The sequence below is a fragment of the Chlorocebus sabaeus genome, chromosome 28 (genome assembly GCF_047675955.1).
Source record: "Chlorocebus sabaeus isolate Y175 chromosome 28, mChlSab1.0.hap1, whole genome shotgun sequence".
NCBI lineage: Eukaryota > Metazoa > Chordata > Mammalia > Primates > Cercopithecidae > Chlorocebus > Chlorocebus sabaeus.
In genome coordinates, this window is record NC_132931.1 from 16,503,173 (window position 1) to 16,518,126 (window position 14,954).

Consider the following 14,954-nt stretch of genomic DNA (forward strand, 5'->3'; position numbering starts at 1 on the left):
CATAGGAAAACACCTTCCTAACTCTAGGGTAGGCAAAAGTTTCTTGGACACAGCCTAGAAAGCAAAAACCATAAACGGAAAAAAAGAAAACAAAACAAAAACCCATAAATAAATAGGACTGCATCAAAATTTAAACCATTTGCTCAAAGAAAGAAAACAGGCAAGCCACAGACGAGGAGAAAATAGTCACAAAACATATCTGACAAAGGACTACTATCCAGAATATGTAAAGAGCTCTAACAACTCTATAATAAAAAGATAAACAACCAAACCTAACAAGCAACTAAAGACTGGAACAGACATGTCACAGAAGAAGATATACAGGTGGCCAACAAGCACATGAAAATGTTCAACATCATTAGTTACCTGTACCACAAATGGTACAGTCACTTAGGAGAAGGTTATGGGGGTTTCTTACAAAACTAAACACATACCTACCCAACAATTCCACTACAATATTTATCTAAGATAAGTGAAAATATGTGTCCACTAAAAGACTTGTATGAGAATGTTCACAGTAGCTTTGTTCATAATAGCTAAACTACAAAGAGCCCAGATATCTGTCATGAAGAGAACACATCAACGACTGTCATATATTCACATACTGGGCAAATGAGACAAGATGTGGATAAATCTAAAAAAAATGCAGAGCGAAAGAAACATCATCAAAAGAGTAGATGCTCCGTTCATATCAAGTTCTAGAAAAGACAAAACTAATCTATAGTAGAAAAAACCAGAACACTCGTTGCCTCTTGGGGAATGTGGGCAGAAGGGAGCTGAGACTGGAAGAAAGTATGAGAACTTTCTGGAGTGATGGTAAACCTTGATAGGGTTTCAGTTCACAGAGATGCAGGCATTTGCTAAAGCTCACATAGTGTTCACTCAAGATACATGCATTCCACTGCAAGTACATTTTACCTTACAAGAAAAAAACAAACATTGAACTCTACTCAGTATTGAGGAGAAATGTACTGATGCCCATCATCTACCTGGAAACGCCCACGCAAAAAATACAGCCAGGTGTGGTGGCTTGTCTGTAATCTCAGCACTCTGGGAGGCTGAGGTGGGAGGATCACTTGAGCCGAGGAGTTTGAGACCAGCCTGGACAACACAGCCAGATCTTGTCCCTATAAAAAAAATCGAAAATTTAGCTGAGCATGGCGGTGCACTCCTGTAGTCTCAGCAACTCTGGAGGCAGAGGCAGGAGAATCGCTTGAGGCCCGGAGGTCAAGGCTGTAGCAAGCTATGATTGCACCACCGCACTCCCAGGCTGGCAGCCTGGGTGACAGAGCTAGAAGCTATCTCAAAAACAGGAATAAAAGTAAAAAAAAAAAATGGATGGGGGTGTGAGGGTGTGAGGGTGTGTGTGTGTGTGTGTGTGTGTGTGTGTGTTAGGACAAGTATAGTAAAATGTTAAGGGAAGGGCCGGGCACAATGGCTCACGCCTGTAATCCCAGCACTTTGGGAGGCCAAGATGGGCGGATCACAAGGTCAGGAGATGGAGACCATCCTGGCTAACACGGTGAAACCCCGTCTCTACTAAAAATACAAAAAAGTAGCCGGGTGTGGTAGTGGGCGCCTGTAGTCCCAGCTACTTGGGAGGCTGGGGCAGGAGAATGGCGTGAACCCAAGAGGCAGAGCTTGCAGTGAGCTGAGGTTCCGCCACTGCACTCCAGCCTGGGTGACAGAGCGAGACTCGTCTCAAAAAAAAAAAAAAAAAAAAGTTAAGGGAAGAATCTAAGTGGTGGATACACAGGTGTTAGCTGTAAAATACTTTCAACTTTCAGTTTGAAAATTTCCTTTAACAAAATGTTAGAAAGAAAAATGATGTCTTCAGTTGCTTACGTGCAGGTGCTAAGAAGGTAATACCACCAACTATCATTTGGAAATGGTTTTCCTAAAATGTTAATGGGGAAAAGCAGAGCTTTCAGAATGTTTTAAACAGGGATGGGAGGATGAAGGCAGAAAAACTCTTTTTTAACTGCAAATATTCACAAAAGAGAACAGTAAAATGATCCTCCATATACTCACCACCTAATCCAACAAATATTAACTTTCCACCATTTTGCTTCAACGATTTTTTCTTTATTGAAGTTTGGAAGAGAAGCTCCTTCCGACATTCACCCTAAATGCTTCAGAGTAAGCTCCTCTACGTAAGTAAGGACACAGGCAAGCATCCTTCCCAGCCCCTGAATGCAAGGGAGGGATTCCTTACATCCAATACACTCCAAGTACTGAAGGTAAAACACGACCCCAAAGTATTAGAGGACCACCTTGGGAAACGTTTTATGTACATGCCGGGAGTAGGAAAAACCCTTTCTAGCATTTAGAAGCCTTATAAAAAAAACCCAATGCATTTGAGTATATAGAAATTCAAGACGTCAGAATGGTGAAAAGAATCATAAACAAGGTCAAAAGGCAAATGACAGTCCAGAAGAAAAATATTTGCAACCTCTAACAAATGGCTAATTTGCTTTAAGTCATTAGGAGATAAATAACTCAACAGAAAAACAGGCAAAGGGCAGAAACAGGTAGTCAAGAAAACAACAGCAGCAGCACATGACTGCATGGAAAAAAAAAAAAAAAAAAGAACTCAGTTTGAGTTGATTTAAGAATTATAAATAAAGCCTGGCACGGTGGTTCAGGCCTATAATCTCAGCACTTTGGGAGGCCGAGGCAGGTGGATCACTTGAGGTCAGGAGTTCGACACCAGCCTGGCCAACATGGTGAAATCACATCTCTACTAAAAAAAAAAAAAATACAAAAATTAGCTGAGCGTGGTGGCACATGCCTGTGGTCCCAGTTACTAAGGAGGCTGAGGCAGGAGAATTGCTTGAACTCGGGAAGTGGAGGTTGCATGCAGTGAGCCACCTCCTCCTGTGCGGACACAGGCAGCAGCAGAGGCAGGCCAGAAACTAAGTGTCAGGGCCAACCGCAAAGACCAGGTCTCCGTGGATAAGTGGATGGGCTTCCTGAGTCTAACACCGCTAAAACCATATGATAAACACTGAGTGTTCTGGGGGAAACAGATCTATAACTCTCATCACATTTACACGAGTCAGTAACCAAAAGTAGGAGAGGTGGCTCTGCAAAGGGCAGAGATGAACCACCAATCATTCTGGAGTGAACACATTTTTGTCATTACTTAAGACTAATAGGCCAGGGCCAGGAGCAGTGGCTCCTGCCTGTAATCCCAGCACTTTGGGAAGCTGAGGCGGGTGGATTACCTGAGGTCAGGAGTTCGAAACCAGCCTGGCCAACATGGTGAAACCCTATCTCTACTAAAAATACAAAATGTAGCCAGGCGTGGTGGTGTATGCCTCTAATCTCAGCTACTCGGGAGGCTGAGGCAGGAGAACTGCTTGAACCCAGGAGGCAGAGGCTGCAGCGAGCTGAGATCCTGCCATTGCACTCCAGTCTGGGCGATACAATGAGACTGTGTCTCAAAAAAAAAAGAAAAAAAAAAAACAACTAATAGGCCGGGCACATTGGCTCACACCTGTAAGCCCAGCACTTTAGGAAGCTGAGGCAGGAAGATGGCCTGAGCCCACGAGTTCAAGACCAGCCTCGGCAACACAGTGAGACCCCAACTCTTAAAAAAAAAAAAAAAAAAAAAAAAAAAAAAAAAAAAAAAAAAAAAAAATTAGCTGGGCGTGGTGGTGTGTACCTATAGGCCCAGCTATGTGGGAAGGGGGAAGATCACTTGAGCCCGGGAGGTTGAGGCTACAGTGAGCCATGTTGACACCACTGCACTCCAGCATGAGTGACAGGGCGAGACCCTGTGTTTTAAAAACGCAGTAGTAGTAGTAGTGGTGGTGGTAACAGCCACAACACAAAAGGATGCACTTCGCAGTGACACTGAGTTCTACGGACCAATCTGACTAGATCTTTTCAGGAATACACCTTTCAGAAAGCAACCTACTTTTATATATTGCTAGTAGTTTAGGTTTGCTGCCATTTTTCTACCATATTATTTTAAGATGCTCCAATATTTTTCTATTACACTTCACATACAGATGAACTTTCTTATTTTTTACTATTTTTGAGACAGAGTCTTTTCTGTTGCCCAGGCTGGAGCGCAGTGGCACAATTGTGGCTCACTGCAATCTTTGACTCCTGGGTCCAAGTGATTCTCCTGCCTCAGCCTCCCGAGTAGCTGGGATTACAAGAGCGCGCCACCATGTCTGGCTAATTTTTGCATTTTGAGTAGAGGCAGGGTTACACCATGTTGGCCAGGCTGTTCTCGAACTCCTTACCTCAGGTGATCCACCCGCCTCAGCCTCCCAAAGCATTGGGATTACAGGTGTGAGCCACCGCACCCAGCCCAGATGAGCTTTTAAACACATAAATATACATGGAACCCGCATACTCAGAACAATCACTTTCCACTAAACTGAAGTACAAACCTGGCTCAGCCCTCCCATGAAATAACGGTGGACAGTGGATCAGGCTGCTAGGTGAAAGACACCACAAAAATCAAATGAAAGCAAAGAAACCAGACTGCACAGATGTACTGACTCAAGATGGCACGTCCCAGGACACCGGTGCCAAGAGGCATTCAGGCTGACACTAAGAAAGGCTGAATGTGGCAGGGTGTGGCAGCTCACGCCTATAATCCCAGCACTTTGGGAGGCCGAGGCAGGCGGGCCATGAGGTCAGGAGACGAGACCATCCTGGCTAACATGGTGAAACCCCGTCTCTACTAAAAATACACACACACAAACATTAGCTGGGTGTGATGGCGCTACTGTAGTCCCAGCTACTTGGGAGGCTGAGGCAGGAGAATGGCGTGAACCCGGGAGGCAGAGATTGCAGTAAGCCGAGACTGTGCCACTGCACTCCAGCCTGGGTGACAGAGCGAGACTCCAACTCAAAAAGAAAAAGGTTGAACGCAAACTCCAGTGATCTTCAGGGTCAAAGGCCTTGCTTTTAGCACTCATTCTAGGTGGCCTTAGCCACAGTTTCTGCCAAACTTTCCTCCTAGAGACTGCCTGACTAAAATTTAAGAAATTAATTACTTGATTTAAAAAAGAATGTTGCTTTTTGCTTCTGCTGGCGCGGTTTATAGCTGACAACGATGAAGCTCCTGGAGTGGGAAGGGAAGAAGGAGGCCATGAGATAATTGCTTGAATCCACTTCCACGTGTGCCTGCGGCTCTGCCAGGATGCAAGGTAAGAGCCCAGCATTCCATCACCACAGATTTACGCCGAGACGCTCGTGGTTTCTCCTCTGTAGGATCCATTACTATAAATCTCACTGAAATTAATATTCCAACCAATGCACCGCCTGTCAAATAGGACTAACGTCAGAAAGCACCATTTCTCAAACCTTAAGACGTAGATGATGGCCCGTAAAGTAAATGATTAGTTTCTTGGCAAAGCAGGAAGGTTTGATAAAAGGTGTTATATGTCAACGGCTTTGCTTCCATAATCAACGCAGGCTCTAATCACTTTTGCTGAGCTAAGGAGCAATCTGCTTGTGCTGGGTTTCAGAACTGAATGTTTATGAGCTCTGTTTTCCCAGCTCAGAAACCAGCTTAGCAAATGCAAAGAAAACACACAGTGCAGCTTTTGAAAAAAGCCAACTTCTAAACTTTTGTGATCTTTTACAAATAATAAACCGATACCTTTCATTTATTTTGCCTAACAGTGTAGGATATTGTTGTAGAATATTTTAGGGAAAAGAGACCACATTTTGTGCATTATGTATATTCAAAAAACGAGGACGACAACAAAAATGCACATGGAGAGAGAAAATGATCACATGAGAGGCTGGGCGCGGTAGCTCACACCTGTAATCCCAGCGCGGATCACGAGAGAGGCCGGGCGCGGTGGCTCACGCCTGTAGTCCCAGTGCCGATCACGAGAGAGGCCGGGCGCGGAGGCTCACGCCTGTAGTCCCAGCGCCGATCACGTGAGAGGCCGGGCGGGGAGGCTCACGCCTGTAGTCCCAGCACCGATCACGTGAAAGGCCGGGCGCGGAGGCTCACGCCTGTAGTCCCAGCGCCGATCACGTGAGAGGCCGTGTGTGGAGGCTCACGCCTGTAGTCCCAGCAATGATCACGAGAGGCTGGGTGCGGAGGCTCACGCCTGTAATCCCAGCACCAATCATATGAGAGGCCGGGTGCGGAGGCTCATGCCTGTAATCCCAGCGCCGATCATATGAGAGGCCGGGTGCCGACGCTCACGCCTGTAATCCCAGCGCCGATATGAGAGGCCGGGCGCGGAGGCTCACGCCTGTAATCCCAGCAATGATCACGAGAGGCCAAGCGTGGTGGCTCACGCCTGTAATCCCAGCGCTTTGGGAAGCTGAGGTGGGAGGACTGCTTGAGACCAGGAGTTCAAGACCAGCCTAGGCAACATCGTAAGACCCCGTTTCTACAAAAATTACAAAATAATTAGCCATATGTAGTGGTGCGTGCCTCTGGTCCCAGATAGGAGGCTGAGGGGGGAGGATCACTTGAGCTCAGGAGGTCAAGGGTACAGTGAGCTATGATTATGCCACGTACTCCACCCTGGGTGACAGAGCGAGACTCTGTCCCCATATATATACGTATATGAGGTGTCCATAAACAATGAGCAAAGCCTATCTGGCAGCTCCTGCAACCTTCAAGTCTGAAATGATAACACTGATGGTAGAAAATCTATCTTCCTGTACTGCTTGACCAAACTTTTGTGTGTGTGTGAATTTTCTTTTCTAAGTAAATAAAAGAAGAACAAGTAGTTGTCCATCTTGTTTTTCTCTAAGACCAGCTCTGGCTCATTCTTTCTGTAACAGCCACAGTGAGTGACAGCAAAGATCTGATTTTATGATGAACTGTTAAAGAGTTTTGAGAGTAGAAGTTGATACCGAGTCTGAACTAAATACTGAGACATGAAGAAATATTCTTTCTTGTGAGTCTACCTACAGAAAAATGCTGGAAAACAATCTTGACATTTCACTTAGTAGCCGACCTGTTTTCTAAGAGACATTATCGTATCTACTGAAACAAACAAAAAGGATGTGAAAGAGGAAAGACAGGTAACATTCTAGGAACAGAACAACATAATAGCTTCAGTTTATAGTATCAACCCTTGCCGGGTGTGGGGGCTCACGTCTGTAATCCCAGCACTTTGGGAGGCCGAGGCGGGCGGATCACAAGGTCAGGAGATCGAGACCATCCTAACGCAGTGAAACCCTGTCTCTACTAAAAATACAAAAAATTAGCCGGGTGTAGTGGTGGGCGCTTATAGTCCCAGCTACTCGGGAGGCTGAGGCAGGAGAATGGCATGAACCTGGGAGGCAGAGCTTGCAGTTAGCCGAGATCGCGCCATTGCACTCCAGCCAGGGTGACAGAGCAAGACTCCATCTCAAAAAAAAAAAAAAAAAAGTATTAACCCTCAAAATATTCTTTGTCCATTTCATCATTTATTTTTAAGGGCCAAGGTTCACTAAGAAGAACACAGAAATTCATGCACCTACCGAACCATGTTGGTCAATAAACATCCACTCTTTATTCTTTATTTATTTATTGAGACAGAGTCTCACTGTCACTGAGGATGGAGTGCAGTGGCACAATCTTGGCTCACTGCAACCTCTGCCTCCTGGGTTCAAGTGATTCTCGTGCCTCAGCCTCCCTAGTAGCTGGGATCACAGGTGTGAGCCACCATGCCTGGCTAATTTTTGTGTATTTTCAGTAGAGATAGGGTTTTGCCACATTGGCTAGGCTTGTCTTGAACTCCTGGCCTCATGTGATCCGCCTGCCCTGACCTCACAAAGTGCTGGGATTACAGGCCTGAGCCACTGCGCCCGGCCAATATCCACTCTAAAAGATACTATCAAGACATCCCATTTTGTTCCACTAAAAATCTCTGGGAAATAAGGCACTAGAAGTCAGTAACTAAACTTCAATTTGAGGAAAAGGAAAGACCAGGTTTTGACATTCTTCTACTCTTTCTACGCACTGGCCCCCAATAGGGGAAAAAATATTCTGTGTGTTTGAAAACAGATGACTATAGAGACTCCAGCAACAATTTAATAGCACAATTCAAGTACTTCATCTGGATCTGGACTGAATAGATGCTTTAGTCATTCATAAAAGCCTGGAGACAGGGCTGCCCTCCACTGCAGAAACCCCCCATGGGGAGCAATCCTGTGTGCCTCACGTGAAGGCAGCCAGGTGGCAGGGCTTCAGGAAGGCGGGCGGCACCTGGGATAAACAGCCCTGGTTCACACCCATGTTATCACCCAGATCACATCTCCCAGCCTCCATGGCAGAAGAAAGGCTTTCTTGGAAGATTTAGTAAGCACCAGTAGGCAAGTCTAAGGACAAAGGAGTAAAACCTAAGCCAGCCAGCAGGAGCCATGAGTCAGGGACGCGGATCATGTAAATTCTGCTGCCCCACTCTCTCCCTGCAAAGGGCCTGGGTACTCACTCTTGGGGGCAGCAACAAGAAAGACACTGCTGGGGAGAATCAGACACCTCCCCTCATGGAGGTGAGGGGCACCTGCAGGCTCACCTGCAGAGAGGAGGCCAGGGCCCAGGAGGGAGTCTGAAAGGCCCCACCTGCTGGCGGGCCAGGAGAACGCCATAATTTCAAGTCACCAGCACAAGTTCAGAATTGCTGGAACCCGGGGGAGACAGAGGGTGTGGTGAGCCAAGATGGCACCACTGCACTCCAGCCTGGGCAGTAAGAGCGAAACTCCGTTTCAAAAAAAAACAAAAAAGACTGCACAGAACCTACGCACACACAAATAAGCACAAGGAGGACTGGAGAGTGTGCCCAGGAGGGGTGGATGTCAATATCCTGGCTGTGATATTACACTGGGGCTTTGCGAGATGTTACCATTGGGAAGAACAGGATAAAGGATGCAAGGGACCTGTATTATTTCCTACAACGACATGTGAATCCATAATTATCTTAATTAAAAATTACACATGTGGAAAGAGTCCAAAGCTTCCCGTCACAGTCTCCATCACGGGGTTTACTCAGCAAATACCATTTTTGCACACTGTTAAGTACACATATACATAATCTCTAATCCCCGCAATAATCTTATAGATGTGCATTATTTCTGTTTTGCAAAAAATAAAAGAAACCGAGGTCCAGAGATGAAGGAATCCATCTAGAACCACACAAAATATGACTGAGCAAGAGGCCAAAATGCATGGCCTCCCGCTGTTCCATGCGCCTCTCCAACATGTGGGCCACTTCAAGGCTGTAAAATGACAATGCGAGAAACTAAATTGTTCCTACAGGGGCTGTAAAATTTTCAATTTTCTGGAAGCCCTTTATGATAGTAATCTAGACGGTTTAAATGGCATTAAAAAGGGAGAGAAGTCAGCTGGGCGCGGTGGCTCACGCCTGTAATCCCAGCACTTTGGGAGGCCGAGGCGGGCAGATCAGGACGTCAGGAGATTGAGACCATCCTGGCTAACACGCTGAAACCCCATCTCTACTAAAAATACAAAAAAATTAGCCTGCAGTCTCAGCTACTCGGGAGGCTGAGGCAGGAGAATGGCGTGAACCTGGGAGGCAGAGCTTGCAGTGAGCCGAGACTGCGCCACTGCGCTCCAGCCTGGGTGACAGAGCCAGACTCTGTCTTAAAAAAAAAAAAAAAAAAAACCCGTAGGGGTAGAAGTTACAGACCACTACATAGGGTATGAGCTCATGTACTGAAGACCCTTGTGAACACAGCTCCCTCCGTATCTGTACTCCTGTGTAGGCAAATGCACAGATCGCAGCAGAGAGCCACAGGTATCACCAGTTGCCACCTCTTGGAGAGATGAAGGCAGAAGCAGAGGACTGGTCAGAGGGTGTCTGGACTTCAACCACAGTGTCTGAATTTTAGACCACATTCCAATTCAACATTTTTTTTTTTTTTTTAAAGAAGGGGAAAAATAAAGCAAACACTTACTGCATTCATAGATCTGTTCCAGCTTATCCACAGAAGAAAGGGAGAAAAATTTATAACCGGACTTACTACCAACAGCTAGGGACCTGCAAAAAAGCCAAATTCAGAAATAAGAGCTGATACGTGCAGACAGTGACACTGTAGATAACTAGCTCCCATGTTCCCAGCGATTTCCCAGCAAGTTCCCCTCATGCTCACCACAAGTCAGCACAGAGTAAATCATTTCATACTGTTTGTATCAAGTGCTTGGCACAGGAAGATGCCACAAGGTCAATAAAATACAGACAATATTATTACTTAAATCCGATAAAACTTTTCTGAGGCTGGATGTGGTGGCTCACGCCTATAATCCCAACACTTTGGGAGGCCGAGGCTGGAGGACTGCTTGAGCTCAGGAGTTCAAGATTAGCCTGGGCAAAATACTGAGACTCCATCTCTACAAAAATAACAATAAAAATAAAACAATTAGCTAGGCATGGTGGTGCCCTTGTAGTCCCAGCGAGCTACTTGGGAGGCTGAGGTGGGAGGACTGCGTGAGCCCAGGACTGGAGGCTGAGGCTGCAGCGAGCTAAGATCAATCCTGCTACTGCACTCCAGTCTGGGAGACGGAGCGAGAGACTGTCTCAAGAAAAGAAACCGAGAAACTTTTTCTGGAGCTCTAACATACAGCATAGTAACTGTAGTTGATAATACCGGATCATGTACTTGAAATGTGCTGAGACAGCAGATCTTAAGTGTGCTTATCACAAAAACGTAACTATTTGAGGTGATACATATGTTAATTAACTTGACTGCGGTGATCACTTCAAAAGGCATGTGTATATAAACATCACACTGTATACCTTAAACAGATACAATTTTAATTATACCTCAATAAAGTGGAGGGAAAATTAAAATAAAAATACCAAAAAACAAACTCTATAAATTTTAAATATAAGTTTCGGATACAAGCGCTAGTAATCAGCCTTACTGTTTCCCTCGAAACATACTGGGGTTTCTCAAGTGGTCTGATATATACACACAGTATACGTCAGAGTATGAGAGTTAAGCAAGCTGGTCAGGTGCGGTGGCTCACGCCTGTAATCCCAGCACTTTGGGAGGTCAAGGGGGCAGACTACTTGAGGTCAGGAATTCGAGACCAGCCTGGCCAGCATGGCAAAACCCTGTCTCTACTAAAAACACAAAAATCAGTCAGGCATGGTGGTAGGCACCTGTAATCCCAGCTACTTGGGAGGCTGAGGCAGCAGAATTGCTTGAACCTGGGAGGAGGTGGCTGCAGTGAGTAGAGATCGCGCCACTGCACTCCAGTCTGGGTGACAGAGCGAGACTCCATCAAAACAAACAAATAAAAAAAGTTAAGTAAGCCAATTTTCTAAAAAATTTTTTTTTTTGAGACAGAGTCTCACTCTGTCACCCAGGCAGGAGTGCAGTGGCGCGATCTCGGCTCACTGCAAGCTCCGCCTCCCGGGTTCACGCTATTCTCCTGCCTCAGCCTCCCGAGTAGCTGGGACAAGAGGCACCTGCCACCACGCCCTGCTAATTTTTTGTACTTTTAGTAGAGACGGGGTTTCACCATGTTAGCCAGGATGGTCTCAATCTCCTGACCTCGTGATCCGCCCGCCTTGGCCTCCCAAAGTTCTGGGATTACAGGTGTGAGCCACCGCGCCCGGCCTAATTTTCTAAATTTTAAACAAAGGTATTTACAATAGAGGTGGACGCAGGCAACTCTCTGCGCTTCTGCAGGCCTTTAACACCCGTGACTCGATCCCCTACACTGTGCCATGGCTGAGCAGTGGGTTGGAAACGAAATAGACTCAAAAGCTACCTTAGAGTCTGGAATCAAAGGCCCCATCGTTGGCTTACAAGGAAAAAGCAGAGGACTGGTTTGATGGCCTTGCGTTTATGATTCCATATTCATCACCCAACACCACTGCTTCTGCAAGGAGGCTCAAGGAGCCCACAGTTCAGCAGTCTCTCCCAGCAGGGGCCTCAGGGACACTACAGAAGGGGTTTCTTCATCAAAAAAGTGCCTCTCCAGAACCCAGCTGACCAAAGAAAGCAAAACAAGCAGCAAGTCCAGCAAGCAAAAGAAAGATGAGCGAAAGAACAGGAAGCACTGGGGTATGGAGGAATCAGATACCAGGATCACTTTTAACATCTGGGAGAACATGAAAATGAGTAGGTAAAACAGAAGGCTGAAACAGGGAAAGGGGATGTTTCACACTGAGTATATGTACCCCAAGACAGGATCAGGGCTATTTTAATGATCATGTCATTTATTACAAACTTGAGATTTACAACTACTCTTTCACATATATGTAGAAGAAATGTATTCCAGGAAGGGAGTTACTGTAATCAGTATTAATCTGTGAAATCACACTGATTCATCTTAGAAGTATAAAAAGAACAGAAACAAAACTCTACCAGCTTATATAATTTTTCCTCGCAAAATTTTTTTGCTTTACTATACTGAATTAGTTGTATCAATTGTTTTATTAATGAAATGATTAGGTATTATTACCTGTAAATATTTTGAAAATTAATAAAAGAACCAAGAAGAATACAGTAATATCCCCAGGCTAAAAATAAAACAAAATCTCAGCAACCCAGAACTTTTGGGAAACTGGTGTTCAGGAAAATATTTTCCAGATAACTAAGGGTTGCTATTTTAAGCATGACTCCCGCACTCCCAATTTCTGATTTAAAAAACAAATTGTTCTTAAATTGTATACCTTCCTGCGTCCTTAAAACAAGGGAAGACAAGTTCTTTTGAGTTGAGGGTTTGGTATCAAACAGCCAGACTGTAGTGCTGAGTTTATTTTATTTTATTTTTTGAGATGGAGTCTCGCTCTGTCACCCAGGCTGGAGTGCAGTGGCGCGATCTCCGCTCACTGAAACTTCTGCCTCCTGGGTTCAGTCAATTCTCCTGCCTCAGTCTCCTAAGTAGCTGGGATTACAGGCACCTGCCACCACGCTCGGCTAATTTTTATATTTTTAGTAGAGATGGGGTTTCACCATGTTGGCCAGCTGGTCTTGAACTCCTGACCTCAGGTGATCCACCTGCCTTGGCCTCCCAAAGTGCTGGGATTATAGGCATGAGCCACCATGCCCGGCCTGTAGCACCGAGTTTATAAAACTATTTTTCTATCTCCCGTTTTGCCGACAGTTATCACTTTTCCTTGTGACCATCCTACCATCATTAGCAGCCCCTGTCCTTCCTAACTTCTTGGTGACTTAGAAAGCAAATCACCAAGCTTATTAGCATTATGTATAAAATGAGCTTGTGGGGCGGGGGGACTTCTCCCACGGGCAAAATTAACGAGCCTTCGTCCCTGATCCTTGGGTTAGACATCCCAGGTCTCTGCTGTGCTCCCTACACACGGAATTTGTTAAAACTGGACTCTGCCAATCTAGTTCAGATATTTGGAAGCTGATGTAGGATATTAAATACCTCAGCTAGAAGTTTAACCCCATGGTTTATAAAACTGTGCATTCCAGTCAGTTAAGAAAGGGAAACAAAAATATTCCAAATATTTTTTGAGATGTATATATACCATAGTATGAGGACACTTTATTGTAAAGATAAGGTTTTTTTTTTTTTTTTTTTTTTAGATGGAGTTTCGTTCTGTCACCCAGGCTGGAGTGCAGTGGCACAATCTCGGCTCACTGGAACCTCCACCTCCTGGGTTCAAGCGATTCTCCTGCCTCAGCCTCCCAGGTAGCTTGGATTAGAGGCATGTACCACCATGCCCAGCTAATTTTTTGTATTTAGTAGAGATGGGGATTCACTATGTTGGTCAGGCTGGTCTCGAACTCCTGACCTCAGGTGATCCACCTGCCTCAGCCTCCCAAAGTGCTGGGATTACAGATGTAAGCCACCATGCCCGGCAAAAGTTTTTTTTTTTTTTTTTGAGATGGAGTCTTGCTCTGTCGCCCAGGCTAGAGTGCAGTGGCGCTATCTCAACTCACTGCAACCTCCGCCTCCTGGTTCAAGTGATTCTCCTGCCTCAGCCTCCTGAGCAGCTGGGATTACAGGCACCCACCATCGCACCTGGCTAATTTTTGTATTTTTAGTAGAGACGGGGTTTCACCATCTTGGCCAGGCTGGTCTCAAACTCCTGACCTCGTGATCCACCTGCCTTGGCTTTCCAAAGTGCTGGGATTACAGGCATGACCACCGCACCCGGCCTAGATGAGTATGTTTAAAGAATGGTATTAAATATAAATGTGATTGATATTTTCGTCTCAACATCAACAATCAAGTTCTACAACTCTTTGGAGATTTTGCCTTAAACAATTTCAAAATTGACCTGACCATAAAATAGCAGACATATCAACGGGAGAGGCAGGGCGACAGGTAAGTATGAGATTTTTCCCTAATACAGTTTTATTGCCAAAAAGTGTTTATTTATTTATTGTTAAGTCAACAGAGTGGGAATTTTTTTTTTTTTTTTGAGACAGGGTCTCACTCTGCCACCCAGGCTGCAGCGCAGTGGTGTGATCTCACCTTACTGCAGCCCCAACCTCCTGGGCTCAAGGGATCCTCCCATCTCAGCCTCCTGAGTAGCTGGGACCACAGGCGCGTGCCACCACACCTGGCTAATTTTTGTGTTTTGTATAGAGTCGAGGTCTCCCCATGTCGCCCAACCTGGTCTTTAACTCCTGAACTAAAGGGATCTTCCCACCTTGGCCTTGCAAAGTGCCGGGATTACAGGCGTGAGTCACTGTGCCTGTCCCCATCAGTGGGCTCTTTCATTGACAAAGGGGAAAATTAGCAAATCATAACCAAAAAAATATGTATTGGTTCAATCCCCCATTTTGCCACTATTCCCCACCTTCAACTGTGCCTGGTGCCCAAACCCAGAGACCAGGCCTGTCCTTTGCCAGGAAAGGACAGAGTCACTGCATTTTAAACACACTTGAACCCATCCTCATTTCACACCCGCACAACTCCGCCTCTGAGCCTTGGACTGCCCATTCCTGAGCCTGTCGGGGATTCTGCAGTTTAAACTACGTTGGTTCTCTGCTTTCTTCACTAGCAATTTTAGATCCCACTTCCT

General features: G+C 45.6%; 1 protein-coding gene across 5 annotated transcripts in view; it reads right to left on the reverse strand.

Moving 5' to 3' along the window:
- The window catches only part of WIPI2 (WD repeat domain, phosphoinositide interacting 2), a 44,166-nt gene that overhangs the window by 24,570 nt on the left and 4,642 nt on the right, over positions 1-14,954 (reverse strand). For 4 of the 5 annotated variants that reach the window (XM_008018791.3, XM_008018790.3, XM_008018789.3 and 1 more), the window contains one exon: positions 9,898-9,980. In XM_008018791.3, coding sequence (XP_008016982.1) covers positions 9,898-9,980 — 83 coding nt within the window. Of the gene's footprint in view, positions 1-989; positions 1,009-9,897; positions 9,981-14,954 lie in introns of those variants that run through there. The other variant, XM_073012856.1, reaches the window with a different exon arrangement.